Here is a 25,516-nt window from a genome sequence, read left to right on the forward strand (position 1 = left end):
GGAAATTGTAGACAGCGTCAGAGTAATCCCAAGAGGATATGCCCCCAACGGAAAGGAATATAACGAAAACACCGAGGAAAAAAGAAGGCCGACCTCGGACAAATCGGTAACCATGTGGGAGCTGCATATAGACCCTCCCTTCAAGACCCTCAAAGAGGCACGAGAAACCGCACACGACCAATGGTCCCATATTTTCAAAATGGCCTCGTTCGTAAGTGAGAGAACCCAAGCCGGACACGCCTTCAACAGACAAAGAGTCTGTAACACCTGTAAAGCCTCCGACCACTTATTCCACTGCTGCCCGATCCACTCTCACTCTGCCTGGAATCAACGGTACCCCAAACAAGATGCTGACATGGAAGCAGATACCGACGGCAATGCGATCCCCTCCAGCTCTAGTGGAGGTCCATTCCCCTCCCTCCCTCGACACCTGCCTTATTCAAACTTCCAACGTGGAAGAGGACACGGCCGTCCCCCCACCCAATATGGCTCACGATTCCTCTCCTTCGTCCCTCCAAAATACAACTTTGACTGATATGCACCTTAAAAGGATTTCACCCCGAACCGTGGACAAATGGCAAAATAAATTAGATAACCAAAAGAGCCTCGCTCACATCACGTAGTAACTCTGCCCTGTCCTGTAAATACTTCCCTCACAATCACTACGATTCAATTGAAAACCCTAACTAACCCATAACCTCCCCTCCTCCCCACACCCTACTGAGCCCACACTTACTGAGCCCACGGGCGACAGGAAAGCCCAGTAGCTTGATCCCAAAATGCCCGAAAACACCCCGAACCCCGGCTGGCAATCGGATCGGGAAACACCAAAATGCCTGTAAAAAGATCAACCCCCCAAAGCCCAATCACACGGTGAATACCCAACTGGTAAATAGACCACAGCCCCTGGTGCCCAGAGGGCAGAGAATTTATACCGTTTTATCAAAACCCAATGATGGTCACCAGGGATCGGAAAACGGACCAAAAACCCCAGCCCCACATATACCACTCCGCCTAAGAGGCGGAAGACCCCCAACGACCCCAAACGGCCACCTCTCCATTGCGGCCCTCAACATTAGAGGAGCCAACAGTCCACAGACTAAACAAAAATGGAACCTTATCACAAATAAAATGAAGAAGGATAAGATCGCTGTGATGTGCGTATCAGAAACCCACGTTGACTCACCCCAAGAAGACCTACTAGCCAACCGGTACAACAACGAATTCCACATCATCCACTCCTTCGACCCGACCCACACCAGAGCCGCCGGCATTGCAATTATCATCAATAAAAGCATCATAAAAAGATGCCAATGGAATCGACCAACCTTATCCCTGGACGAGCCATCCTCACCACGATCGAATGGCCACCTGGCAACGAGATCACACTATTAACAATATATGCCCCGAACACTAGAGGGGCAGGTACTGAGAACGCTGCATTCTGGCAGAAACTAGGTGAACTCACAGAAAACATCCAGGTCGACATTGCCCTGGGTGACTTCAACGTTGTTGAAGAAGCAATCGACCGTTCCCCCCAACATGAAGATGCGAATGCCGCAGTAGTGGCCCTAAAAGAACTCCTCTACCTCCACGACCTAAAAGACGGATGGCGCCAAGTGTCACGACCCGGCGTTCCCCGGGGCCAGACGACCTCCTCCCTGACCCTCTCCCACGCCCGAACACTCCCCGCACACTCCGCTCGCCGCCCGTCGCCGTCTAACCACTTCCCGCCACCTCTCCACAACCCCTCTCTTGATTGTCGTTGAACGACCTAGCGGCGCAGAGCGCCGCGACCTGTTGTTCCATGCTTCGCCGCACCTTGTTACCTCGCGGCGAAGGTCACGCTTGACCTTCGCTGTCGTGAACACGTGCTCTTTGTTTGTTTTCCTCTTTCCTTTCTCCGCCCGCAATCTCCGCGAGATCTGGCGACTTATTCCCCATTCAGTTCCCTAGCGCTTATATACAGCTTGTAGCTAATGCTTGTACTGTAGTTCGAAATCAACTAGAATTACCCCTAGAGCTTACCTCTGTCCCCGCGAGACCTCTGACCTTCTAAGTATCGGGACCGCGTCGAGAACGAGGCGCAACGCTCCTCCTAGAGTCGTTGAAGCCGAAATCCCGGCCCTCTCGCCTAAGTAGCCTCGGCCTCGAGATCGGTGGGGTTTATTCCTCGCTAAAGCTCGGTCGTGTGTAGGACGCCTATTCCACTAGCGGGCAACGCTCGGTCGCCTACGGCTACCCTCGGCGAAGATTCGCACGGTTCTGACACCAAGCCAACCCGGCACCCGCAAAAAACTACACCTTTGGACACTGTACAGGAACTCATATGTCACGAATTGACAGGATCTATGCCACAAATGAAATAATAAATAAATCACTCACCTGGAGTATCAAAAACCCAGGCATCCCGACGGCTGACCACCAGCTGATCTCAATAGACATACATGATCCCCGCGCACCACACATTGGCAAAGGCAGATGGGCAATCCCAAACTACCTAGTAAACGACCATGAATTCCTGAAAGGAGCCGAAGATCTTGGGAATGAAGCACTGGACAAAACCAACCAACTCACCGCACTAAATACCCCCGGAGTTCAAGACTGCTTCCTCCACTTCACCCAATCCATTATAGCGTTAGCACGCAAACTCGCCAAAACCAAGTCAGGCAAGCTAAACTCAACTCTTATCCGTCTGGAGAAACGCAGAAACAAAGCTGTCCGGAAACTGAGCTCCCCCCGAACAGCGCGCCAGTTAGAGGAAACCCAATACCAGATCATGATGCTAACTGAAAGGATCCAGGAGGTGGAAAGAACCCGGCATAGGAATAATAAGACCACAGCCAATACAAACAAGCGCCTCTTCGCTGAATCAATAAACAAATACTGGTGCGGGTGGGGGAAAAATAAAAGGCCACGTGACACTATATCTGAACTTCGAATCCCCCACTCTGACCCTCCCCGCTACACCTCCAACTCCTCAGAAATGGCTAAGATTGCCGCAGAACACTACAACGCTGTGCAATCAAGAGACCTCAACTTAATCCCCCCTCAGAAAGAGAACCCTGCATCACCGAATGCCTCTCATCTATCACAACCACACCTGCAACACAAACTGCTCCCATGGCTTCCGGTATCAGCTACAACGAAACCCTAACCGCCCTAAGACAGTCCCCAAACGGTAAAGCCCCCGGCCTCAACGGCATCCCAACTGAACTTTACAAGAAACTCCACGAAAGATGGGCAGCAGAGGCAGATGGCCGTGTAGATATAGTTCAACTCCTCCATAATGTAATTAGTGACATCGAAATGCGAGGTGTCTCCTCCCCACAGTTCACTGCTGGCTGGCTGTGCCCTTTATATAAAAAGAAAGACAAACGAGAAATCGAAAATTACAGACCAATCACTGTACTAAATGCTGAATACAAAATCATGACAACAGCACTCATGAACAAAATAGCGCCAATCGCCCCTAACCTCATAAATAAATGCCAGGCTGCCTTCATAAAAGGCAGAAGCATCCACGATCAGATTGACCTAGTCAACCGCATGATAGACCTGTGCGAAATCATCAGTCAAGACGGTGCAATAGTTGCCCTAGACCAAGAAAAAGCGTACGACAGGATCCGTCACGACTACCTCTGGCGCACACTGGAAGCCACCGGGATCCCACCACCCACCATAAACTCCATAAAGGCCCTCTACTCCAACCCCGGTACCAGAGTGATCCTGAACGGCGAAATCAGTGATGAATTCTTAATAGACCGAGGAGTACGTCAAGGCGACCCACTGTCATGCCTCCTCTTCAACATAGCTATTGAACCCCTATCTGCCATGCTGAGAGAATCCGGTAAAATACAAGGCCTTGAAATCAAAACACCAGTACTGAAAGGTTGCTTACTATTTTGGGGACGGTAACGTTCCGTTCCCCCATTCGCCTCAGGCCTCAGTAGGTCCGTCTAAACATAAGCTTTAATGAGCTGTATATTCAACGGGGTAGAGGTAAAAGGCTACCGGGCCTTTACAACTACTCCGAGGTATATATATGTAATTTACATATCTCGGCACAAATAAATAAAGAAATAAACACATCACTATAATGGGAATTATAGTGATGCAACATAATATAAATATCACTATAATCGGAATTATAGTGAAGTAAGGTTAATCCCTTACAAGTACTCACACAAAAAGTCATTGTCTCCCTATTTGCCGACGACGCCGCGGTCTACCTCTCAAAAAACGACGATGTAACTAACCTATTCAACATCCTCGACACCTGGTGTACCGCCTCAGGGGCTAAATTCAACCAAGGAAAATCCATGGTTATCCCCGTCGGCTCAGCGACATACCGCAAAAACCTACTTGACACCAGAAAACTAAACCCCAACTCATCTAACCCCTTCCACATCGACATGACAATCCTCCAAGACGGCCAGACCACAAGGTATCTAGGTGCCCAGTGCGGTAACCGCCCTACCGGGATTGACCCATGGCCGGACATTATGGCCAAAATCAACACAAGCCTTAAACACTGGCAGAAAACCTACCCGACCATCGAAGGGCGAAAACTCATCACCCAAATGGTCATCGGCGGAATGACCCAATTCCACACCTCTGCCCAAGGCATGCCAGCCAAAATCGAAAAGGAATTAAACACCCTAATAAAAAACTTCATATGGAACTCCCAACTCCCCTCACTCAGCATGAGGACCCTGAACAGCCCTACTAGTGAAGGGGGAAGAAACGTCTTGAATATCCAAGCAAGGAACGAAGCGATTCACCTTATGAAGCTGAAAAAGATCTTAGATAGATCTCCTGACAGACCACCCGCTGCCGACGCTGCCGAGGCCATAATAATTTGCTCACTCCCAAAACACACCCGCGACCAAGAGGCCCACGACCCCCGAATAATCGACGTCTTTACCCAACAGATCTTTAACAAACACCGCTATGTGAGCAAAACCCTCCCGCGCGAAATTAAAGCCATACTCAACACTGGGGCCAAGTACAACCTAGCCCTCGACGATGTCAACCTCCCCCTGAACATCAGGCTGGATCTCCCAGCATGGTACCATATCGGAACAGAAGAGCACGTCAAATCAAGAGAAAATACGCCTGCAGCGAAATGCCTCAGAAACACTCACAACTGCCAGCGCACTGGCGACCTCCTCATCCTAGCGAACATCCTAGACGACCCACAACACAGACGATGGAACAAATCCTGCTCCTGCCCACCATGCACCAACTTCAAAACGGCCGGCTGCAAAAACCCCGAAACCTGCTACCAACTAGCCGACAACATGATATCAAACCTGAAACCCCAATACAACCCCCGCACAGCTCCCATATGCCGCCCTCCCCCCTCGGGTGACGAGAGGGCCATCATCGAATCCCACTCCCTCAACGGCCCCTCAAGTATTAAGGTTATCAAAACCTTCCCCGACCCAAAAGACCACGCGTCAGACTACTTCCGCATTTTTCGGGAAAAGAATAACCAACCCCCCCCTCAGGCTCACCCCCCCAAAGAAACTAAGCACCGATACCGTGGCATACACAGACGGATCCTGTACAGGAAATGGCGAAACTGATGCCAAGGCGGGCTTCGGAGTATGGATCGCCCCCGAGTGCCCAGACAATGCAAGCCTCCCAGTAGATCGGGTTTTCCCCCAGACAAACAACTCCGCTGAGGTACTGGCAATAAACCACGCAATTACCACAACGCCCCTAAGAGCCAGACTCCACATCAAAACCGACTCAAGATGGTGCGTGAACGCACTAACCATAAACCTCGAAAAAGCCGAGGACCAAGACTACATCAGCACTCCCCAACCCCTAGCCATCAAAAATACCATAAGCTCCCTCCGAACGAGGAATGGCATCGTCTCGATCGAGTGGATAAAAGGCCATAACGGCTGCGCCGGAAATGAGAATGCCGATGAACTTGCAACACTGGGATCCACGAAAACCCCCGACAATGGCTCAGTCACCCCCAACCTCCCACTCACCCAGAACGGCGCGAGACTAAGAACCCTGACCCAATCGACTATCACGAAACTAATAACCCGAGAGTCAGCCAAGAAACCCCACAAAAAGAACCACAGAGCAACAGAAAACATGAACCATATCAGAGACGTACTGAGAGACCTAAACTGCCCCACCCCCAACGACAACCTCATTTGGCTCACCATCCTGAAAAACAAGAAAGATCTGAACCCCAACCTCAGAAACTTCCTGTGGAAACTTGTCCATGGAGCCCACAAAGACGGCACCTACTGGAGCAAAATCCCGGGCTACGAAGACAGAGGTCAATGCGTTAAGTGTAACACCCTAGAATCGATGAACCACATTATCTTCGAGTGCCCACACAACCAGGGCCCAAAACTCTGGGCTGCCATAAAAACCATGAGCCTAATCAAAGGTATAGACTGGCCCGTTAATATGGGAATATACCACATAATGGCTGCCCCACTAACCGTTATCAAAAATCGTAACGGCACTATAAACCACGGCGCGTCCAGATTCCTCAGAATCGCCATCACCGAATGCGCCTGGCAAATATGGAAACTGAGATGCAAGAGAGTCCTCAGCGACGACGAGACCGGACAACCAAAGATCTCACTGAACGAAGCCATGAACACCTATAAAGCCGCCATAAACGAAAAACTAAATCAGGACAGGAACCTCACGAATATAAAGAAATACCGCAACAGAGCCCTCCCCGAATGGCTCGTTCTACACACTTGGTACGGCACCCTAGAGAACGAACTAAGCCTCCCTGAGAATTGGCTGAAGTGCAACGGGGTTTTAGTGGGTATACCGGACCCCCCACGGTCACGGGAGCCCCACACAGAGCGATAACCACTTCGCCAAGTGCGGAAACGCATTTCCCCGTGGTGGCAATTCCCGTCATACAGAGGCACCCATCATCACTGCCCTCTGGAAGGCCCCGCCCTTCCCTACAAACCTTCAGGCATCCTGCCCGCGAAAGCTACCGAAGGTTCCACCAAAAAAAAAAAAAAAAAAAAAAAAAAAAAAGATAACAATTCAATACAAACAATTAGAATATGCGTCGGTGCATGATTGATCCATGGTGTTTGTGTCCTTTGTTCAGTGTCATGCGTTCACCGTTCTCCTGATCGAACCCAAGCTAGCCGATCGTATCGCTCCGACGGCATCCTTCACGCAGTCGGACACAAAAGTGTTTCATTCCGAGCCCGCTCGTTGGCGCCGACTTTTTCCCCGGCGGGAATCAATTGCTCCTCAATGACTCGAGCGCCAAAGCCCCCCCCCACATTTGTTTTTTGCATGTGGAGTACAATTAGTCGCGCGCCTTTGTGCTTTTTCTAGACTTGTGAATCTCACGCAAGTCCAATACATGGTCCTTTGACTCAATGCTTCAATTCCAAGACCCAAATCACACGATGATCCATGAATCAAGGTTATCCCTTGAAGAAGTGGGGCCTTTGCAATGGTACTTGATGTTTTGCGGTCATGAAGGACATAGCCCCGACGCAGCGGCATACAATTTTTATCCACTACGTCGTTGACAGCTCATTGTTGCTACGCCATTTCATGATTCCACGAGTTAACATCGGACACGTCCTGGAGGCACCATGCCTCTTACCACCTCGCACCCTGTTCGCCTTTGATGCCCTTTCCATGCCATGGACAATTTGTATGTTCCATTTATATGTATATACTCCCCTGAGTGCAATGTTGGTGTTTCTTCGAGCCGAGCCTCACATTACTATTGGTGTGGCTGAAGCTTGCGAATGGCCATGAAGGATGATGTTGGGCCGAATAGGCTTGCGTAACACTTGCCACCCACCCAAAATTCCGTTGCAGGTATAGAAGGGCGCGGTAAGGCTGTGATCGGCTTCTGCATAGGGTGCTGACTCAGGAATGACTCGCATGGTCTTCGACTACCTGTCAACAGCGCGCAGTCACGTGTGGCATGGTTCTGCAACCTGCTAGTGTTTGCGCCTCTGAGTCCGAACATCATGCTCTCTCAGGAGCATCTCTCACGTCTCAGTCACAATTAGGAATACTGGCTAGCAAGGGGATTTGTGCTAATTAATTACATTAAACGACCTTCATTGATGGCTGTGGCGGTTTATTCTGGTTCGTTTCAACAGTCGTTTCAGACGTTCCTGACAAGCGCCGCGCGCAAGCCTTCCAATCAAGGCCATCTCTCCTGTGTGTTTTGTACGAGTAACGCTCTTTCTGTATCCCGCGCATCGACCGCGTAACGAGCACTCGTTCGGAACTGTTAGCTGAACCTTGCATCACTTTACAACTCATGGCGCCCTCTGTTGCGAGGGAATTATCATTCGGTTAATAGGGGTAAAATTGCATTATATGAGGATCTGGGTATCAAGCTGCGCTTCACATCGGGTCCAAAATGAGCGCGCTGCTTGATCCTTGAATGCCGCCGACGGTCCATTTCTTGCACTCCTCTTCCATGCGGAGGCTTCGTATCTCTTTGGACATCGACATTTTATGTCATTCTTCTATCCTCTTGTGCGGATAAAAGGATAAAAGGCCCCGAGCGTACATCGCAGTTCTACCCATCCCCCTCACCCTCCCATAAGAGGCCACCGAACCCAGAACTTCGCTTCAACTGCGCAGTTCCACATAAGTTACCTACTCCCTATCCATCAAAAATTTTCATTGCTTTCATCGTCGTGCCTACGAGTCATGTGTAAGTGATCGTCTTCTTTACATGTTAGCGCTCAACTGGGGCATGATGGCAGCTCGCGATAATAACACTGTATACCTCAACACTGCCGCACAACGCGGGAGGTTTACTTTCACATGGGTAAGTTTCTAAATAGTCTTCACAATTTACAGTCTTCCCAGCGTGCTTACGTTTCTGTAGGATGATCTTGAGTACCCAGGCGGAGGGACCATGACTCATGAATCTCACTTGCACGGTGAGCAGAGCTGCCGTTTCTCTGTGTGGAGCGATATTTACCTCTGTATGTGGCACTACAGTTTTTGGACAAGTGTTTATTGGCATAGGGTCGAAGAAGGGTTATGCTCGAGATAAAGCGGCCCTCAATTTCTTCCAAACTCATCCGCAATACTACCCCCGACAGGACATCCTTCCGCAGGCCCACCACGCTGCCCGCCCATTCTAATTATTGTTCTGCCGATATCTTGGCACATATCCCCAGCGCTTCCCGTAGCTGCGGTAGATGCCTGGGACCCGAAGTGGAGTGCATTCATTTATAGAATCCTTATTTCTGGGCTTCGAAGGGGCCTTGTATCTTATGTTCGCCTATGTAATCACCTGTCCTAAACAGTCCCCGTTTCGAATTAGTCCAATTCATTCGTAATCATATCATGTCGTCTACACAATTCGAGACTGAGTCAAGTCTACTCGTGGTAGCTAATTGTCAGATCGGTGGCCCCGGGTAGGTAAGATCATGCTGCACATGCGGGGGCTAATAGGTGCAACCGTCCATGGTAAAATTATTAAGAAGGCGAACACAGTTTTCCTCGGACAAACGGATTATCTGAAAAGTAAAAGAAAAGGAAAATGCAGCACTCCAAGTCGAATGACGAGACTAGGGTAAATATAACGCCTGCTCCGTTCGGTGTGGGCCAGGCCCTAGATTTGATTTTCCGGGCCAATCCTTACATATTAGTAACTTGAAAATATTCCGAGAACCCTGCCCTTGGAGCAGCAGCATGGTTAAATATTCAGAATAAAACAAACAAACAAACTACCAACTTCACTGCACCTCGTCCATCCAATACCGTGGAGCATTCCCTTGGCCCCAGCTTTTTGCCAAGACTTGTGTGCACTTTGTGATAGACGAGGATATCAAACCCCTTTCTGTTGAGGCTGCTCTCCTGCCTTTCGGCGTTGTATGGGTGTCTTAATTGTTGTGTGTATCAGCACCGTTGATTGACGCCACCCTTCAGCCAGAGCCGCGTCTCTTTCTTTCCTATTCCATTAGACATGATGAAACATTGGACGTACGCTGGTTGTGGTCATGGCGGTTTCGATGCGAGACTTCATCTCAGGGGATTGGGGCCAATCGCCTGCAAAAGAAGCTGAGGGTGTACTGTGGGTGATATTCATCCTTCAAGTGATGTTTTCCCCCAACAGGCTAGGATCTCCGCTCATCGCAACGATTTGTTTAATCACGAGGACAACGAGAGAGGAAAGATTCGAATGGAAGCAGAACTTGAACTCTCCAACCCGATGTCGTCATGACAGAATCTCGAAAGTATCAGTTATCCTGGGTAAGTGACAGGTTATTGGAACTGAGTTCTTGACAATTACGGGGTTTCAAGAAAACTCTTGGTTTTTCTCCGCCATCATCCAAGAAGTGTTGCTCCGGAATTTTGGGGGCTCGATACAAGAGTGGCATATTGCTGGGGCTGCAGCGACAGCCGTGACGCTTACTGAAATGATCAGTGATCTCCCCCTCTGAAATCCATGTTTCAAGTCATCAGTATCTGCTGTGTGGGCGTCTTTCACAGTCCGGACTGAGCTCAGCTGTGAAAGGACTCAATGTTTGAGCGGTGAATACATCCGCCTCCGATACAAAGGGCCCATTAGCGTATACTTGTGGATGCTGGCGAAGGGCTGTTAGTCCTAGGATGTCATGCGCGTGAGGGTTTTGTACGTACGCCACTGGCAGACATACCAGCTGGCAGAAAGATAACCACGGAGAGTATTCCAGTGTTTCAGAGACGAGTGAAGAAGATGTGTAGTCGAGAAGTATTGCCCAGGGGTTCTGCGGCTGGAAGGGCTTGAGCCTGCCACGACAGAAGTGCATGGTGATGCTTAGGTAGCCAGGGCGGGCGTGCGGCCTACAAATGTAGATAGCAGGTCGATAATCACAGTGATGTATGCAGCTTCCCGGCCTCGAGGATATCTCTGGCTCGCCTAACGCGGCAAGTGCCCACTACTCCCACGCTTTTGGGCTGGTCGTACAGACACTTACATAAGCCAGAGCCAGACACCACATTAGAAACACACAACACACCAGAGGAGGCGTTGCAGTGATCTCTGCTGATTGTCTAGTGCAGCGGTAGAGTCGACGAGTCAACGTGCAACTTCCTCGGCAAGTGGAAGAGTGCGACATCGTGAATTAGGCGATTCGTGGTACGTGGGATCTAAGATTGGAGTTGAGAGCAAGGTGCCGAGTGAGACTGAAGTGTCTCAAATACAGAGGAATCCAAGGACCCTGTGTTAGCGATTTGCTTTTTAGACAGGACCTCTTGAATGGCGAGATTCAGTTGGGGATCAAACAGTTGCGACGCGAATTTGGCGTCATAAAAGGACCTGATTTCTATATTCGAAGATGGTGTCACGTGCTTCCCTGGTTGTGTTCTGGCCCTTTCGATGGCTATGCTTTAGATTTGTCTATGGCTATGTGTGCTGCGGCTGGCGCCTTATCCCAGCGCTACTACTACTACCTACATCCTTCCACCTTTGATCTGACCCTAGCCGTGACTTACTACTTGTGTCCAGATGGCTCAGCCGGGCACGCCGACACCGGAAGACCCAGTGTTGGTCAATTGCGAAGTGAGGTTCCGTGAAGGCGGTGTGAGGTCCGAAACTTTCAGCCTGATGCATTCTTGTGAGTTCATTGTCGACGTCCCCCCCACCCCACACCCCCGCTTCGGCAAGTGTTGAGTCCATTATGGTTCCAGTTGCAAGTGAAACATCACAGCAATTCTTCCAGAAGATATCGAGCAGTATAGAACGCAGGTTTTCCATGGGATGGACTATCGGCTTAGGGTGGCGTTCGTACACCTACTGGAAGGGTGTTTATGCTGTGCAATGTCGTCTTGATGATGGTAAGTTTCTTCTCGGCGGTAAATGAGTAAGACAAATGGCTATTCCTATCTCAGACAGCGATTATAAAGCCCTCTGCAGGAGGGTACCGAACCTGGTGAGGGCAGTGAATTCGGCGGGTGTTGATATGATAGTGCAGGAGCCTGACAGTGCTCTCCCTCCATATGCACCGAAGCAGTCTCTGGGCAGCCCCGCATCTTCTAATCACGGGCGCCCCCACAAACGAAAGAAAATCGAAGAGAATCACTTTGACTTGGATACTATTCCAGGTCGATCGACCTCCGCCACAATCTCTCGACAGGATGGTAATAATTGGCAAGATGATGGTAGCCTATACGGGTCATTCGCCGCGGAATCCCAGGCTGCATCGCCAGAAACACAACCGGATCAAATTACTTCAGGTGCTGCACCAGAAGTACATAACTACATGTCGCTCCCGATTTCGGCATATTGCTGGGGATTCGGCGTTTTTCTCGACTTACTGCAAGATACCTCAGGGACTCTTCCTGTCGACATGTATCGAAAAGTCCGTTTGTTTAGCGCTGCTGTGCTCAATGACAAGATTTCGGACGATGACCGCACAGCAGCTATAATGAACTCGCTTAAGTCCATAATCGGAAAAGGTTTCTCCACTGCTGCGACAAATGGAAAGTCCTCCGGAAATGTTGTTATTTCGCTATGCCCTCAAAATCAGGGTGGATCGCTTATCGAGGAGAATGCTATTACGCTCATCATCCCCGATGTGAGGCCAATGTCCGTCTCAAGCCACGTTGCAATGTCGGTTCATGGAAACATATATTCAAATATCGTATCACAAATTGTGAGCTTGTTCGCAAGAAAAAAACCCAAGGCTGAATGTTTGCAACAGGATTCTAGCATCCGAAGGATGTGTTGCTGTCCGAGTTTCATCCTGACTTTAGCTGGTCCATGGATGTGTATATCCGGCAGCGTCCTCCTTGAGTCGTCCGTCGTCGAGCCACTCACCGAATTCATATGGCTCGATTTGGGGAAGAACTCTCGAAGACTCGAGTATCTTTCACGTGTCTTTAGAGCACTTGTACATGCCATGAAAGTTCTCGAGGAGTCCTACAGAACACTACACACCATCCCACATGGGCCACCCAAGTTCCCGTGTTTTTTATCGTTCTCCATGCGAGGCGGTACCTATGGCCTCCGGTGCTATGAACTGCTTAGTTTCCCTGCAGTCTTCTTAGCCGAACTCATTGACCAATCAGCAAGCTCCACCACTCTCCCTGTAGTCGCAAAATTTGTGCCGAGCTACGCCGTTGATGCTCACAAACTACTGGCAGAGGCGAACCTCGCGCCAGGATTTCTTCATTTGGAGAGACTGCCTGGCGGCATGCAGGTCGTGGTCATGGAGCATGTTGCCGGTACGAATGCTAGTGAAATGGGGGATGAATGGCAGCTCTCCGAACGACACCTTGAGCAAATTCAACAAGCTGTGGAGCTACTGCACGAAAATGGCTTCGTTCATGGGGATCTCCAAGCCTGTAACATCATCATAGAAGACGATACGAACAACGCGAAACTGGTCGACTTCGATTGGACTGCAAAAGATGGTGAGGGCCGATATCCAATGGACCTCAAAGAGGATATAGACATGGAATGGTGTGAGGGTGTAGAGCCTGGAGCGGTTATGACTAAGGGGCATGATATTTACATGCTTGGGATTCTTCGAAGGAACTGGGCTGCACTGAGCGAGCAGTAGGTTGTTCTGGTCCCTGGAGAGCGCCAAACTTATTCTTACTGTTGAAAGATAGTCCGAGTCCCGCCACTTCTACCTACATATAGTTAGGGACTGATGAGAGACTGGTGTCTTTTTTTCCATGTCCGTCATCCAATGTATAGCGTAATTATTCGCTCCACTTGTATTACTGAATGGCAACACTTGTGTGTGCACTTGCCACTCGTTATGTTTCGTTCATGACAGCACCCAAGGACCGGCAAGTTCCGTAACTTGCAGCGTGGTTTCCATAGGGAGAATTGGGGGTCCTGTAAATCTTTGAATCCCGCCATGCATGGAGACTATAATTTCCAATCCAGCAAACCTGCTTCAACCAAATCGTAATTGCCTCGTAATCACCCACAGCTTTTGTTCTCCCTCTCCACAACCTCATCTCAACACCACCACCTCTTGAGCACCGCGTTGGCAGTCTTTCCTAACACCATGACCCATAACGCTTACGCCCGTGGATTATCTTTTCTAGTTTTCCACTTCCCTCGTTCTCCCCAAAAAAAACTTTGTTTGTCTCACCCTTGGACGGTATCTTGAGTCTGAGAGAACATAGGTTCCCTTCTCCCTTTTGTACACATATCCACCAGGTATCCCGATTGCAAGCAATCCAATGGATTGTTGGTGTCTGAATTCGACTGCTCAACTCTGGCCGAGTTCGCTTTTTTGGAGGTAATTACTGCAGCAGAGGTTTCTGCTTATCGTCTCTGCTCCATATCTAGAAAGAGTGGGGGGGGGGGGGGTGCGTGTCATCTCATTATCTAGTTCCCCATAGCAAGAATTAAGGATCCTATGGTTCTCAGAAGTGGGGTCCGGAATGCCGAAGTTGGGTTAGGGAACACTTTCACGTCAATGATGTCAGTGTATAAAGCCATAGGGGGGTGGGGGTGAGGTTCACACTCCTTTCTTGCGGGGCTCGTAACCCCTCCTGAACCACCTGCCGACTGATGAATGTGTAGGATGCATACAAACTCTGACAACGTGTGTCGCAGTTGAACCTTTCTGGATTCAGCCAGCCAAGAGGCTACGGTGTGAAATTCCGAGTACGGAATAGGCGACGCACGCATACCGGAGCCCGATGTACCAATGGCAACGTGATCTTTTGCGAATTTAGTTGTCTTCCAACTAGCTGGATTACATATTTGACATATCATATGCAGTGTCACATTGATTGCAACTCACTGCTCCAGGTCTATATATTATTACGAAGTCATGCATAGAGGCTGGAGTCCTGCCTATGCTCCAGGAGCCTCTAGCCTTGTCATTAAGGACCAGGTTTCGCGTGAGTGAGAGAATACCTAGCCCTCCGGTCAATTCGCAGCCATATATGCTGTTTCCCTGGACGACACAACAAGGGTGCGACGCAGGTCATGGTTTCGACACTGAAAGTGCTAGGAAGCGTTGATGTTCCGGGTCATTTGAAGCCTGTCAATGAGATAGATTGTTCTTAGAACGCGAGAGTAGCGCCGAGAACTGCTGCGAAAGGCGGCGTCAACCAGTTATTGACTCCCATGCCCAACGGAAATTTTCGGTAATCCTCCCACATAATCATCCGAGGACTTGCATGGTCCCTGAATCTTGATTACATAATAATGTGTTGGTGCTTGGGCTTGCTACCGAGGCCCAAGCCCACGCACCAGTCATGGCCCAGCATTGCGTTCAGCCGTTTTAAGCGACCCAGGACAGGCCATTAATTGTTTTAATTGTAGCAGGCATCCGACGGTCAAAAAATATAGACATGGGATTATCTCGAGTATAGTTTCCATGTACAAGTCCCGAAATTATAGAACGGTGTTGAGGGAATCTCCCCGCAACAACCTATGCATGGTTACGACTCATGAGCGCCTGCACATCGCTTTTCAACGACGATCCGCTGCGTCATGACGTGGTCATTGGATATTCACTCAACAGAGAATCCACAGTTCCACTTCTGTGCGCTCTTGGGCGTCCAGGGAGGGATCCTGCCACGTTGTCACTGCTGTCACCTTCATTACCAAGACTATCCCTTTCCACAAGGGGCACTCGTGCAGACACCTCTGATCGTCTTGATGACTGAGGCGTCGAAGGGAGGAAATCGTATTCTTCCGTTGTTTCCGAGCTAACTGACCAAGGGGTGAGAAGCTGTTGGCTAGTAAGAGTGAATGCTGCTCGAGGCATAGGAACATGGGGCACAGATATAGGTCGGACGTGGGCCTGCTCGCCAGCCCCGTTATGCAACGACCGCCTACTGACTCTCGAATTGGGCCTCGAGACTCGTGGAGTATCCACATCGTGTCTGCCCGCTGGCCAAACAGTCTCAGTTTCCCGCTCAGGAGAACTCGTGTTTGGCTCAGGATGATGCTGGGACGGCTCAGCGTTTTCATCACGCTCCGAGCTGTTATCCGAGGACACCCGGTCGCCGAGGATGGCTGTTGCCGACGCCCTAGCATTGATCAGAGCGCTCAGAGCGCTGGGCACAGAGGTGGGGGGTCGTATTCCAGGTGCACCAAATGCGATATTGCTAACTTCAACCGCAGAGGCATCATGTGGGGGAGCCGATTCCGAACGACTCCTCGAGACACTAGAGCTTCTACTTCTGGTGGAAGGTGTAGAGGGTGTGGTTGCGGATTGTTCTGATGATAAAAAATGCAGGGACGAAGTGGGAGGTACACTGGATGAAATATTGAACAGATGTTCAGCCATCTGCTCCGATGGTGAGGGCTGATGAGACGAAGAAAGTGGTGGATGGCCGGATGGTCCTGCCTGTTGTGATGGATCTGTCCCATTGCGTTGTTGTTCCCCCTGCACCCGACGCTGTCGTTCGTTTTCCTCGATCATTGAAAGTCGCATTGCTTCCATGACCATGAGCTGATGCACCAATTAGATCAAAGTATGTTCCGCGACATTTGAATATCCCTACCTCCTCCAAATCCTGTCCATTCATACCCATGAATTGCGTATATTCATTGTGTCTCTCACGCCGTCTGCTTCTTCGAGTCCCACTTCCACCTGAACTGTCATCCGATGAAGCACCTTCCATCCCGGGGGGAAGGGCAACTACCGTGCCTCTTGAGACGCCGATTGGGATGAGCTGATCGCCAACCTGTCGCATAATGATACGCCTGTTCGCTCGGCGAGCAACCGCCGCTCGCACTTGATTAAGCTTAACTTCCCAGTCCGGTCTGATGTGATCTGAGGGCGGAGGTAAGAGGGTTAGATGGAGACGACAAGATTGCCGAAAATCTGGGGGATCAGCTACCTACCAATGGTCACGACTTCACGACTAGTGTGACTGATGCTCCGCCGCCGACGTTTTCCCTCGGAAATGCTCATTTCGGCAGAATTAGTGGATCCTGAGGAAGAGTGTGACAGGAAATCCGGTCGTTGGTTGTTCACCCCACCAATGCCAGTCCGCCATAGAGGTGGTGTGTATACCACGCCGAAATTTGGCTGCATGCAATACGGGCAACAAGCAGGCTCCGAAACGACGTGAGTCGTAGTTGGATCGGCACGCTTGATGTGAACGAAACATTCGGTGCAAATAGCCTGATCACAGCATCTGGTTTGGTTTGTGTTGGGCGGATAGTACTGTTATGTAGATTATCATCATGATATTTGTAGACAAATAACACAAGCGCAGGGGGGAGGGAACGAACTAACCAAGAAGCAAATGGGGCACTCCACAGCACCACGATAGACCTGGGCCTCATAATTTCGGGGAAGTTCTTTCTGGGATTGGTATGACTTGGAAGACGATTTCCCGCCAGCAGCATGTTTTAAAGTAGACGTTGCGCTTTGTAACGGAGGGGCGACGGACCCTGATACCCATTCTTTGTGCGATCCTTCCTCGCCATTGGAATCAGGGCTAGGGACCTTCTTCCTCGCGGCCAGGATTTGATCATCGGTCCAATCTTCTTCATACTCTTCTAGTGGTCTATAAAAGGGCGAAAGTTTGCGTTGCACAATAAGTTGGCCAACGATCGTTTGGTTCCAGTCGGGTTGAGAGGAATATATCCCTCCTTGTGGTGTCAGCGCACCAAAGTCGACCGACTCCTCGGCATGGCGATCTCGTGAGGAACTCGTGTTTCCCATGGGGTGTGGCAGATGATGGTTCCAGGCAGGCTGTGCTGTGAACCTAACGCCCAACCAGGGATGCTCTGAGCACAAGGGGTGAGATTAGTCGTAGAGCAGCCTAAGGCGCCCGTTCTCGTCTCGCCTTGCTATGTGAGACGTCAACCTTGGGTCACAATCTCGGCGGAGTCCGACGCTATACTTCCGATTTCCACCTTCCGACCTTCCAAGTTGATCGAACTTGGGTGCGCTTATCACCCCACTTCCCCTCGCTAAGATGTGCTGCAGGCTGAGGCTGAGGGCTCAACGTGCTGCGTCGTTCGTAGGGACTTTGTCTGGGTAACAGCTGACTAAATATTCATTCAAGTGTCTCAGGTTTCTCAGGCTTGTGTTCGTCCGTCTCAGCCGGCGTCTAAAATCTCACTGGCTCGTTCTGCGGGCCTGAAACATTTCGTTTGGGTTTGCTACTCCGTCCTTCGCCTCAGGTTTTCGTATTGAATTAGGCGAATAGGGGTGGGGGGACACTTTACACCCGAACCTGTTCCTAGTTCGGGCAGTTTCGGGTATAGCGGAACGTTTGTCTCCCTGTGTAGAATATCATTGCTGAGCCCTTGACAGAGCCCTGATAAATATTAGCCTAAGCCTGGAGCTCTTGCGCGCTCCTAATCTCCAACACGTTGAAGATAACAAATTGTCTGGATATCCCGCACCGGCCCCCCCAGCGCACATTCCCGCTTGCACCATTCCCTCACTGCCTGCAATGGGGATGCTGCTTTCCCTTGTGCTGCAAAGCTCGATGTTGGGGGGGGGAAGCGCCGAATCACTTCATTGCACCTGTGGTGTACTTTGACCAAGATGGAATGGGGGGGTAAGTGCTAATCCTTAGGAAAATATTCTCTAGCTGTCCACATATCTGCCTGCCTGCCTACGAGATGTTCATTACTCCGAACCACTCTCGAGAATCAATCCCGTAGAATGGGTCGCTCGCATAGCCTTCGACAAGTTATGTCCCCCGACCCGAGGATCCCACTGACCCGAATACACTCATGCGTGGCTAGGTCGCACTGCCACGTCGCAACGAGTGGAAGTTTCCCTATCAGCCGGCAAAGTCCGTCCGTGATTCCATCATCATCTCTCACGGATCTTTCACCAATGGATGGAAAGGATCCAGACTGAAGGTGAAATCGTGCTCCTCGTTGCCGAAGGTAACCATGGGGAACCAAATCAGTCTTGGCCGACCGGAGACAATCAACGTTCTTGCCTCCGCTAGGAATCAGCCTGTTGTCCCTTGCGTCGTCAAAGGGGGGGGGGGGGGTTATGCGTATCAACATCCCAACATCTTCCGCTTTCTGCAAGGGTCATTCACGCGTTCTTGGCCAGGAATAATCATTATGCTCGTCACGTGTTTGAGAACACGCCATCTCTCTGCAGGTCGAATAGACGCATCAGCTTCTCGGTCATCGTGTTTCCGTGATGCTCTTTCCGAAGCACACCGCTGCCTCCACTCATTGGCCCAGCTGCACTTCTGTCATTCCCATCGACTTCCTTTCCTCAACCACTCATGTTCGATGATCGGACCATCCCTCCTTTGTCCGGGCCATAATACTTCATGCCCCCCCTTCTTGCCGGAGCTTTTGAAAATAGATTGACTTCTTTGCCTTCTCTCGCCTATAACTCGCTCCTTCTCGCTTTCCCAGTGCTCCATGGAAGCATGACTCGCCATAGTTCTACTCGGCTCGAAACTCGCTAGACACATCACTCATGTAATCCGTACAACACCTTGAATCGCCCGACTCAATATCGTGCGCTGCGCATTTCCTTATCCGGATCAGCCCCGGCATGAACGCCTCGTTGCGTTTAGTCGGTTCTTCGCCGCGTGCACGTTCAGCTAATCCACAGCGACATGTCTGAAACAAGTCAAGCTGCCATCGACAAGACGATGTTCCATGATCATGCATGATCGATCTGTCATGTGGATATAGAGGGACCTGGGGCTTGCATACGATCGCGCCAATTTCCTCATCCCACACACAATATACTTTGTGTATTCACGAACCAATCGTGCGTGCCCATCAACGTTATGTATATTACACTACGCATGCATGATCCAGAACGTCGGTGCAGGCGCGGGCGCGGGGCTTGCCCAACAGCCGCTCAAACGAGATAATCACACATGCACTCGCGGATGAATATCATCCACCAACAACCGACCCATGCCCATGGGTTGCCATGCATGCCCGCACCATGACCACGCATCATCCCAAAAAATTTCCATCTTCCAAGATCAATATTGCAACCACACACACACACACATTTTAGCCCGGCTCCAACGGAAATGTGCGACGGGGGGCAGCCCGTTCCGTTGTGCTGCAGCAGTGGGGCTTTTCACGTTCCAGGAGCTGATATGGTGGTGACGAGGATGTATATATATATATATATGTGATCAGATCTAGTCAAGAATGACGCAGCAGCCCACCAAGTACCAGTCACAGATCTATTATGCATATTCCACTAGCTGCCCATCGATTGTTCATATTTATATAAGAAAATTCGAGCCAGCCCTTCAGTGCGATCGACGTACATTTTACTTAACGAGAATTGCAACATGTAGTAATCATGTATGCACTTTGAAAGTGCACGCCATGTGAACCGTTGGGTTGCAGCTAGATACCAATCGAATACATACATATCTAGTGAGATTGCATATGTGTCAAAGGCCGGTGGAAATTCAAGTTATGTGATTGGAACAAGAAATGTACAGACCCTTTTTTTAAAAAAAAAAATCACTTGCTGTTCGCTGAATGAAATATGCCTCTGGTTCTTGCTCTGTTGTTCTTGCATGGCTGTAGATCGAACTTGTCTTTGCAGCGGTGAAAGAGACGATTACTGCAAAGATGCACTTAAAAGATACCAGGATCTGGCATGCATGTAGGTGACGGGACCGGGGCTTAGCCAGCTCGGTTAATTCTTTCTCAAGCTACTAGGCCCCCCCCATCCAATACATGAGAGTGTGCGAGACCCCTCGCTGCAACCAATCAACGCTCGCGATCCGTGGAAGCCCATGCCCCGCGCTCTTCATATATGTAGTAGATGCCGCTCAAAGCTACGCGGGCATGCACGTGGAACTAAATATATATATCGGGGCCATGCGCATGTTCGATAATTCGATCCAATTGAATTGAGCCACCAACACTAGTAGCTTATACATAAGCTAGCGTAGCCACGCGGAACGGTCAGACATCTGTGGGGACGAAGTTGGAATTCGAATCGGGTTTGGATTCTAAGTTGATGTCAACAAAAAAACGAAAAAAAAGTGAGAGACCTAAGGGATCGTGATTGGTACACACACAGAAAAGAGACTAAACGTGAGTTGCGAAGGTGGGGGAAGGAGAGTCGAGCCCCCCCCAGCAGGCTAATCAAAATGGGAGGAGAAAAAAAATTCTTGAGTGATTGACTGGTTGGTCGTTTAATTGGACTGACAGAGATTGGAATTTGGAATATTGCGACGTGCAAGAGGGGGGGATGAATAAATAAATAAGTAAATAAAAAAGGGGAAAGGAATAGTGAAGTGACGACGGACTTCTAGCCGAATTTATAGAAAAATTCCTCAATCCAACAGAAGGGGGGATAAGGCTAAAATTTAAAAACAAAATGCATCGCTCAAGGTCCAAAGGTCGGGGGGTACAGAGGGAAAGGTTCCTACTCTTCTCTTCTGACTCCCATGCACTTACAGTGGGAGAGGGAGAGGGGGCGGGTGCGGGTGCGGGGAAGGGAGGAAAAGGAGAGAAAATGCGCATCTAAATGACGAGAGATCGCAAAGGAGAAAGAGAGCCTACCCCCCACCCCTACAATGTTTCTAGACATCTCCAACACCCACTCCAATCCTCGCAGCCGTCTCCGCACTGCTCCCCGCCCGATCAACATCGACATCGACATCAACATCAACATCAACACCAACAGCACCAGCACCAATCCCCACGCTCCTCCTCCTGCTGAACACGACGATCTTGTCCAACTCCTTCTCCCACTCTTTCACCTGCTCGGGTTCGAACCCCAACTTTGCACTCTTCGACCCCGCCCCCGTCGTCGCCATCGCCACCGCAAACGGTTGAAATGAACCAGCATCACCACCACCACTATCACCCGCCGATCCCGCTTCCAGAGCGGAGAACGGGGGAAGTAGCGTAATGGGAGTAGCAGGGGTAGAGGGAGAAGGAGAATGAGAAGGGGCGGTGGTAGTGGTGGTGGCAGAAGGTGGAATAAGAGGAGATGATGCTAGCTTCTTATACGAAGAAGAAGGTAGATTATGAGATAACCTCTTCCTAGCAGCCTCAAGCACTGCACTAGAAGGGGACGGAAACGACGAAGGAGGGAGCTGTGGTGTGACCACACCAGGCGAAGTGAAAGGTCTTCTAAAACTAATGGAACCAGGACCGGGACCGGGACCAAGGGTAGGACCAAGGGCAGGGCTAGGGCAAGAGCAAGGGCTGGGACTAGGACTAGGGCTAAGGCTAGGAGATGAAGAGGTAGGAGTTGAACCCGCAGCACGAGTCAAATTGTTCCTCGCACTGTTCCTCCTATCAAAAAAAGAGGATGGTGACGGTGCTTTCAAAAACTTGGACGAAGACGCCTGTAAAAAAGTCGTCGTCGTCGTCGTCGTCGTTGCACTGGAAGGGGGGCTAACGGCCGCAGGACTAGGGCTCCTTCTCCTTCTCCTTCCGCTTAACAAACTCGTCGTCGAAGAAGACGTCGAGGAGGCTGACGATCCAATGAACCCACCGCCACCACCGCTGCTGCCAGCACCAGTATTAACACTAGTAGTAGAGTTGCTTGCAGACGCAAGGAGATGAACACGACTCTGACCTGCGGCGTCGAATCCCCCCCCAATCATTGTACCGCTACTCCTACTACCGCTGTCCACATCCATATCCGTCACTAGGCGCAACGTCGAGGATGACCTAAAATCCGTCGTCGATAGCGTATGAAGACAAGCTCCAGGATGAGAATATCCATATGGTCCTGCTCCCTTCATGACTACCTGCGCGATCACACGTTGACGTTCCGCTTCATCCACGGACGCCACGACAAATTCCTGTTCAGGTAATTTAACCACTTCCGAACTCCCTCGATTCGAGGTGAACGTGATCTGGAAAGCAAGATATACCCAGAGGACATCAATTTTTGTTTAGTAACGTAAAAAAAAGGAAACGTATCTTACCTTGGCACTCAATACAAACTTGACACAAACCGTTCCAGTCCTCATCGTACTCCCCACACCCCAATGAGACGCACTCTTCTTCTCCGGAATCTGAACCACAGCCTTATGTTCATACGTTCTCAATCCACTCACACCGACGACCTTCTCCCTCCCCTCATCCTCCACTCCACCAACCGCGACTGGCACTCTGGACACAGACGACGTCGTACTGAACAAAACTTGCTTATTCATCTTCGCTTTCCCATTCCCACTCTTATCCTTGTCCTTGTCCCTATTATCCATCTCTTTCTCCTTCCCCTTCGAAGCGCTCGACGAGCTCGAAGATCCAAACGGAACCTTAAACCTTTCCTTCTCCTTCTCCTTCCCTTTCCCTTTCCCCTTCCCATCTTCCCGCCTCCCCCTCCTACTCTCCCCTCCATCAACATCCGATTCCGAATCGCCAGTTTCCTCATCCTCATCATCGTCACCCGAACGACCCCCACTCCCACTTCCACCCATAAAAGGACGACGCGCCGCCTTCATCGCTCTTCTCATCCCCTCGTCCGATTTCGTCGAACTCCCAAAAGATGAGACGGGTGAAACAGGTATACAAACTCGTCCTGCTCCCCTTCTTCCTCCCTCTCCCACAACATCTCCAACAACAACATTCGAAGAAGACCCTTCCTCGAACAACTCCACAACCCTCTTCACGCTTGTTTGCACCTTAGTAGGAAGCACACCCTCTTTGCACACAAGACTATACCCCACGTTGAACGTTTCCGAAGGACCCACAGCGTTCGAAGGGAGCGATAATTTGTATGAATGAAGGTAAGAGTGTGTCGGGGGAAGGTAAGTCCTAATGGTGTTGGTGGATGTTGGGGAAGTCGGGGAGGACATTGTCCGAGTTGCAAGCGTGGGCGTGGACGGACAAGAAGAGGTAGAAGGGGAGGGAGATGGAGAAGAGGAAGGGGAGCAAAAGGAAGAGGAGGCTGAAGAAGGCGGGGACTGATACGAAATAGGACGTCGCTTTTGAGACGGACGTCGAGCGGTGTCGTCGGTATGATGATGATGATGATGATCGTATTGATGAGTCGTATTGTGAACGGGTGAGAGTGGGACTCCGGAAGAAGAAGAAGTCGAAGGGGAGGAACAAGTTGAAGGCGGACATTGCCACGATAGGGGCGAATACGAAGATGAAGGGACTGAGGTGGATGTGGGTGTGTGTGTGTGTGTGGAGGTGGAGGTGGAAGAAGAAAGGAAGTGTGAAGATGAAGGGATATCGTATCGAATCAGAGCGACATCGTAATGTTTCGACAGTGTGGAACTTGAGCCTAATGATGATGATGATGATGATGAACCGCGATGGACGGCTTTTTTACGATTGCAATGTGTGGTCAAAATCAATCGATCCCAGATGTTGAATCCATTGGGCAAAGAAAGTGAGATCACCACCACCACCACACACAACACCGTGATTGATGATTTCCAAAAACGGTTTTCAAATTCCCGTTTATTTTTGGAACGAAGGTTTGTGTTGCGGTTGTGGTTGTTTTTTTTTTTTTTTCCATCACAAAGTAGCCGCGCAAGAAGATAAATGTAACAACGTTCGGATAAGGATTTGCAGAATAGAGTTTGTTCATCAGTTAAGGGTTGTGAGTGAAGAGGCAGAGAGAGAGAAGAAAAAGGTCGAAGCCAAATGGGGGGAAGAACGGTAAACTCCACGATAGAAAACGAGTGTGAAAACCGACTTGCTGTCACAAGAGAACCCCCCTCTCCCCAAGCGCCGCGGAGAAACACAGATTGCGAAAAAAAAAAAAAAACTTGAAAGGAAAAGAAAAGAAAGAAAAAGAAGGGTTGTCACTCACTGGCTTCAAGACGCCAAAAGACGCGATAAGATTGCAAATGACACGAACTGAAGCCGGTGGATGAACTACTGTTAGGAGGTATGATGATGTTGAATGGAAAGTCTCCCTGCGGGATCATCTCCGTATGAGCCGTACTAGCGCCCGCCGCCGTCGAATTTGAAATAGGACTTGGCATCGATCCAGATGCGGAATTGGAAATAGACGCCAGAGAAGTATGGGCAATAGGAGTAGACGCGATGGAACCAACAGTGTTTCCAGCAGTAACAGCAGCAGCAGACCACAGAACGACTTGTTGCTCATACAACACATTGGTCCTAATAACGCCAACCCTTCCTAATCTGGATTCATAACATTTGAGTGCAATGGTCATCGCGGATCCACCAGTGGTACTCGAAGAGGGAGCATCAGGATCTAGTTTGGTTCTTACGATGCCTGATACTGAGACGGGAGTCAAGCCTAGATGACCGGAGAATGGCCAGAATCGACCTGCAGCGTTGAAACCTTTTGGTGGGACAATGGAGAGTGCGATGGCCATGAAGAGGAGGAAGAGGAAAGAAGAGAGGAGAGGAGAACTCTTTCCGGTGAGGAGGATGGGGGGATAGGGTGAACGCGTAGGTGGATGTTGAGAGGAGGGGAGGGAGAGAGGTTGGAAGGGAAGGATATGGCATGGAAGCGAAGCGTCTAGTTGAAGTAGTTCTGGAGCAGTTACCCAGTCTGGTCAGATTATAATGGCAGGTTTTTACTTATTTTCTAATTCTCTCTAAATGTATTAAATATGATGTTTCCCGAGAACCAAGAACTCAATCAACTCTTCGCGCGGATTTTATGTA

At 50.0% G+C, this 25,516-nt stretch overlaps 6 protein-coding genes across 6 annotated transcripts; 3 read left to right on the plus strand and 3 right to left on the minus strand.

Moving 5' to 3' along the window:
- Positions 1 to 7,462: 7,462 nt before the first annotated feature.
- On the plus strand, positions 7,463 to 7,926 carry EI90DRAFT_3071336 (uncharacterized protein). The gene has a single exon (XM_039061296.1). It carries the CDS (start codon positions 7,495 to 7,497, stop codon positions 7,783 to 7,785), a length of 291 nt encoding a protein of 96 aa, XP_038912675.1. The 5' UTR covers positions 7,463 to 7,494; the 3' UTR covers positions 7,786 to 7,926.
- A 799-nt stretch (positions 7,927 to 8,725) lies between these two features.
- EI90DRAFT_3128202 (uncharacterized protein) lies at positions 8,726 to 9,143 on the plus strand (the record flags this gene model as incomplete). The annotated part of the gene is made up of 3 exons (XM_039064068.1): positions 8,726 to 8,821; positions 8,882 to 8,936; positions 8,998 to 9,143. 3 exons carry the CDS (start codon positions 8,726 to 8,728, stop codon positions 9,141 to 9,143), a joined length of 297 nt encoding a protein of 98 aa, XP_038912676.1.
- Positions 9,144 to 11,207: 2,064 nt separating this feature from the next.
- Positions 11,208 to 13,748, plus strand: EI90DRAFT_3071344 (uncharacterized protein). Its single transcript, XM_039061297.1, has 4 exons — positions 11,208 to 11,603; positions 11,677 to 11,823; positions 11,878 to 12,641; positions 12,690 to 13,748. Exons 1-4 carry the CDS (start codon positions 11,495 to 11,497, stop codon positions 13,548 to 13,550), a joined length of 1,881 nt encoding a protein of 626 aa, XP_038912677.1. The 5' UTR covers positions 11,208 to 11,494; the 3' UTR covers positions 13,551 to 13,748.
- A 1,704-nt stretch (positions 13,749 to 15,452) lies between these two features.
- Positions 15,453 to 17,645, minus strand: EI90DRAFT_3128204 (uncharacterized protein; the record flags this gene model as incomplete). Its single annotated transcript, XM_039064069.1, has 4 exons — positions 15,453 to 16,421; positions 16,474 to 16,745; positions 16,817 to 17,141; positions 17,214 to 17,645. The coding sequence occupies 4 exons, from the start codon at positions 17,643 to 17,645 to the stop codon at positions 15,453 to 15,455; spliced, it is 1,998 nt and encodes a 665-aa protein (XP_038912678.1).
- A 4,246-nt stretch (positions 17,646 to 21,891) lies between these two features.
- On the minus strand, positions 21,892 to 23,517 carry EI90DRAFT_1991023 (uncharacterized protein). Its single transcript, XM_039052409.1, has 4 exons — positions 23,470 to 23,517; positions 22,843 to 23,207; positions 22,663 to 22,770; positions 21,892 to 22,054 (listed from the first exon to the last, which is right to left on the minus strand). Exons 2-4 carry the CDS (start codon positions 23,122 to 23,124, stop codon positions 22,043 to 22,045), a joined length of 402 nt encoding a protein of 133 aa, XP_038912679.1. The 5' UTR covers positions 23,125 to 23,207; positions 23,470 to 23,517; the 3' UTR covers positions 21,892 to 22,042.
- Positions 23,518 to 24,678: 1,161 nt separating this feature from the next.
- On the minus strand, positions 24,679 to 25,221 carry EI90DRAFT_3018790 (uncharacterized protein; the record flags this gene model as incomplete). The annotated part of the gene is made up of 1 exon (XM_039057258.1): positions 24,679 to 25,221. The coding sequence occupies one exon, from the start codon at positions 25,219 to 25,221 to the stop codon at positions 24,679 to 24,681; it is 543 nt and encodes a 180-aa protein (XP_038912680.1).
- Positions 25,222 to 25,516: the final 295 nt, after the last annotated feature.

Source organism: Cantharellus anzutake, assembly GCF_015039405.1.
Source record: "Cantharellus anzutake strain C23 chromosome Unknown EI90scaffold_48, whole genome shotgun sequence".
Lineage (NCBI taxonomy): Eukaryota > Fungi > Basidiomycota > Agaricomycetes > Cantharellales > Hydnaceae > Cantharellus > Cantharellus anzutake.

Coding starts and splice junctions, on each gene's coding strand:
- EI90DRAFT_3071336 (XM_039061296.1), top strand. CDS start 7,495: ATGAAGGACATAGCCCCGACGCAGCGGCATACAATTTTTATCCACTAC.
- EI90DRAFT_1991023 (XM_039052409.1), bottom strand. CDS start 23,124: ATGGATAATAGGGACAAGGACAAGGATAAGAGTGGGAATGGGAAAGCG. Junction 22,771..22,842: donor AGTTTGTATTGAGTGCCAAG/GTAAGATACGTT, acceptor CTTGCTTTCCAG/ATCACGTTCACCTCGAATCG.
- EI90DRAFT_3071344 (XM_039061297.1), top strand. CDS start 11,495: ATGGCTCAGCCGGGCACGCCGACACCGGAAGACCCAGTGTTGGTCAAT. Junction 11,604..11,676: donor TTTCAGCCTGATGCATTCTT/GTGAGTTCATTG, acceptor TTATGGTTCCAG/TTGCAAGTGAAACATCACAG. Junction 11,824..11,877: donor GCAATGTCGTCTTGATGATG/GTAAGTTTCTTC, acceptor TTCCTATCTCAG/ACAGCGATTATAAAGCCCTC.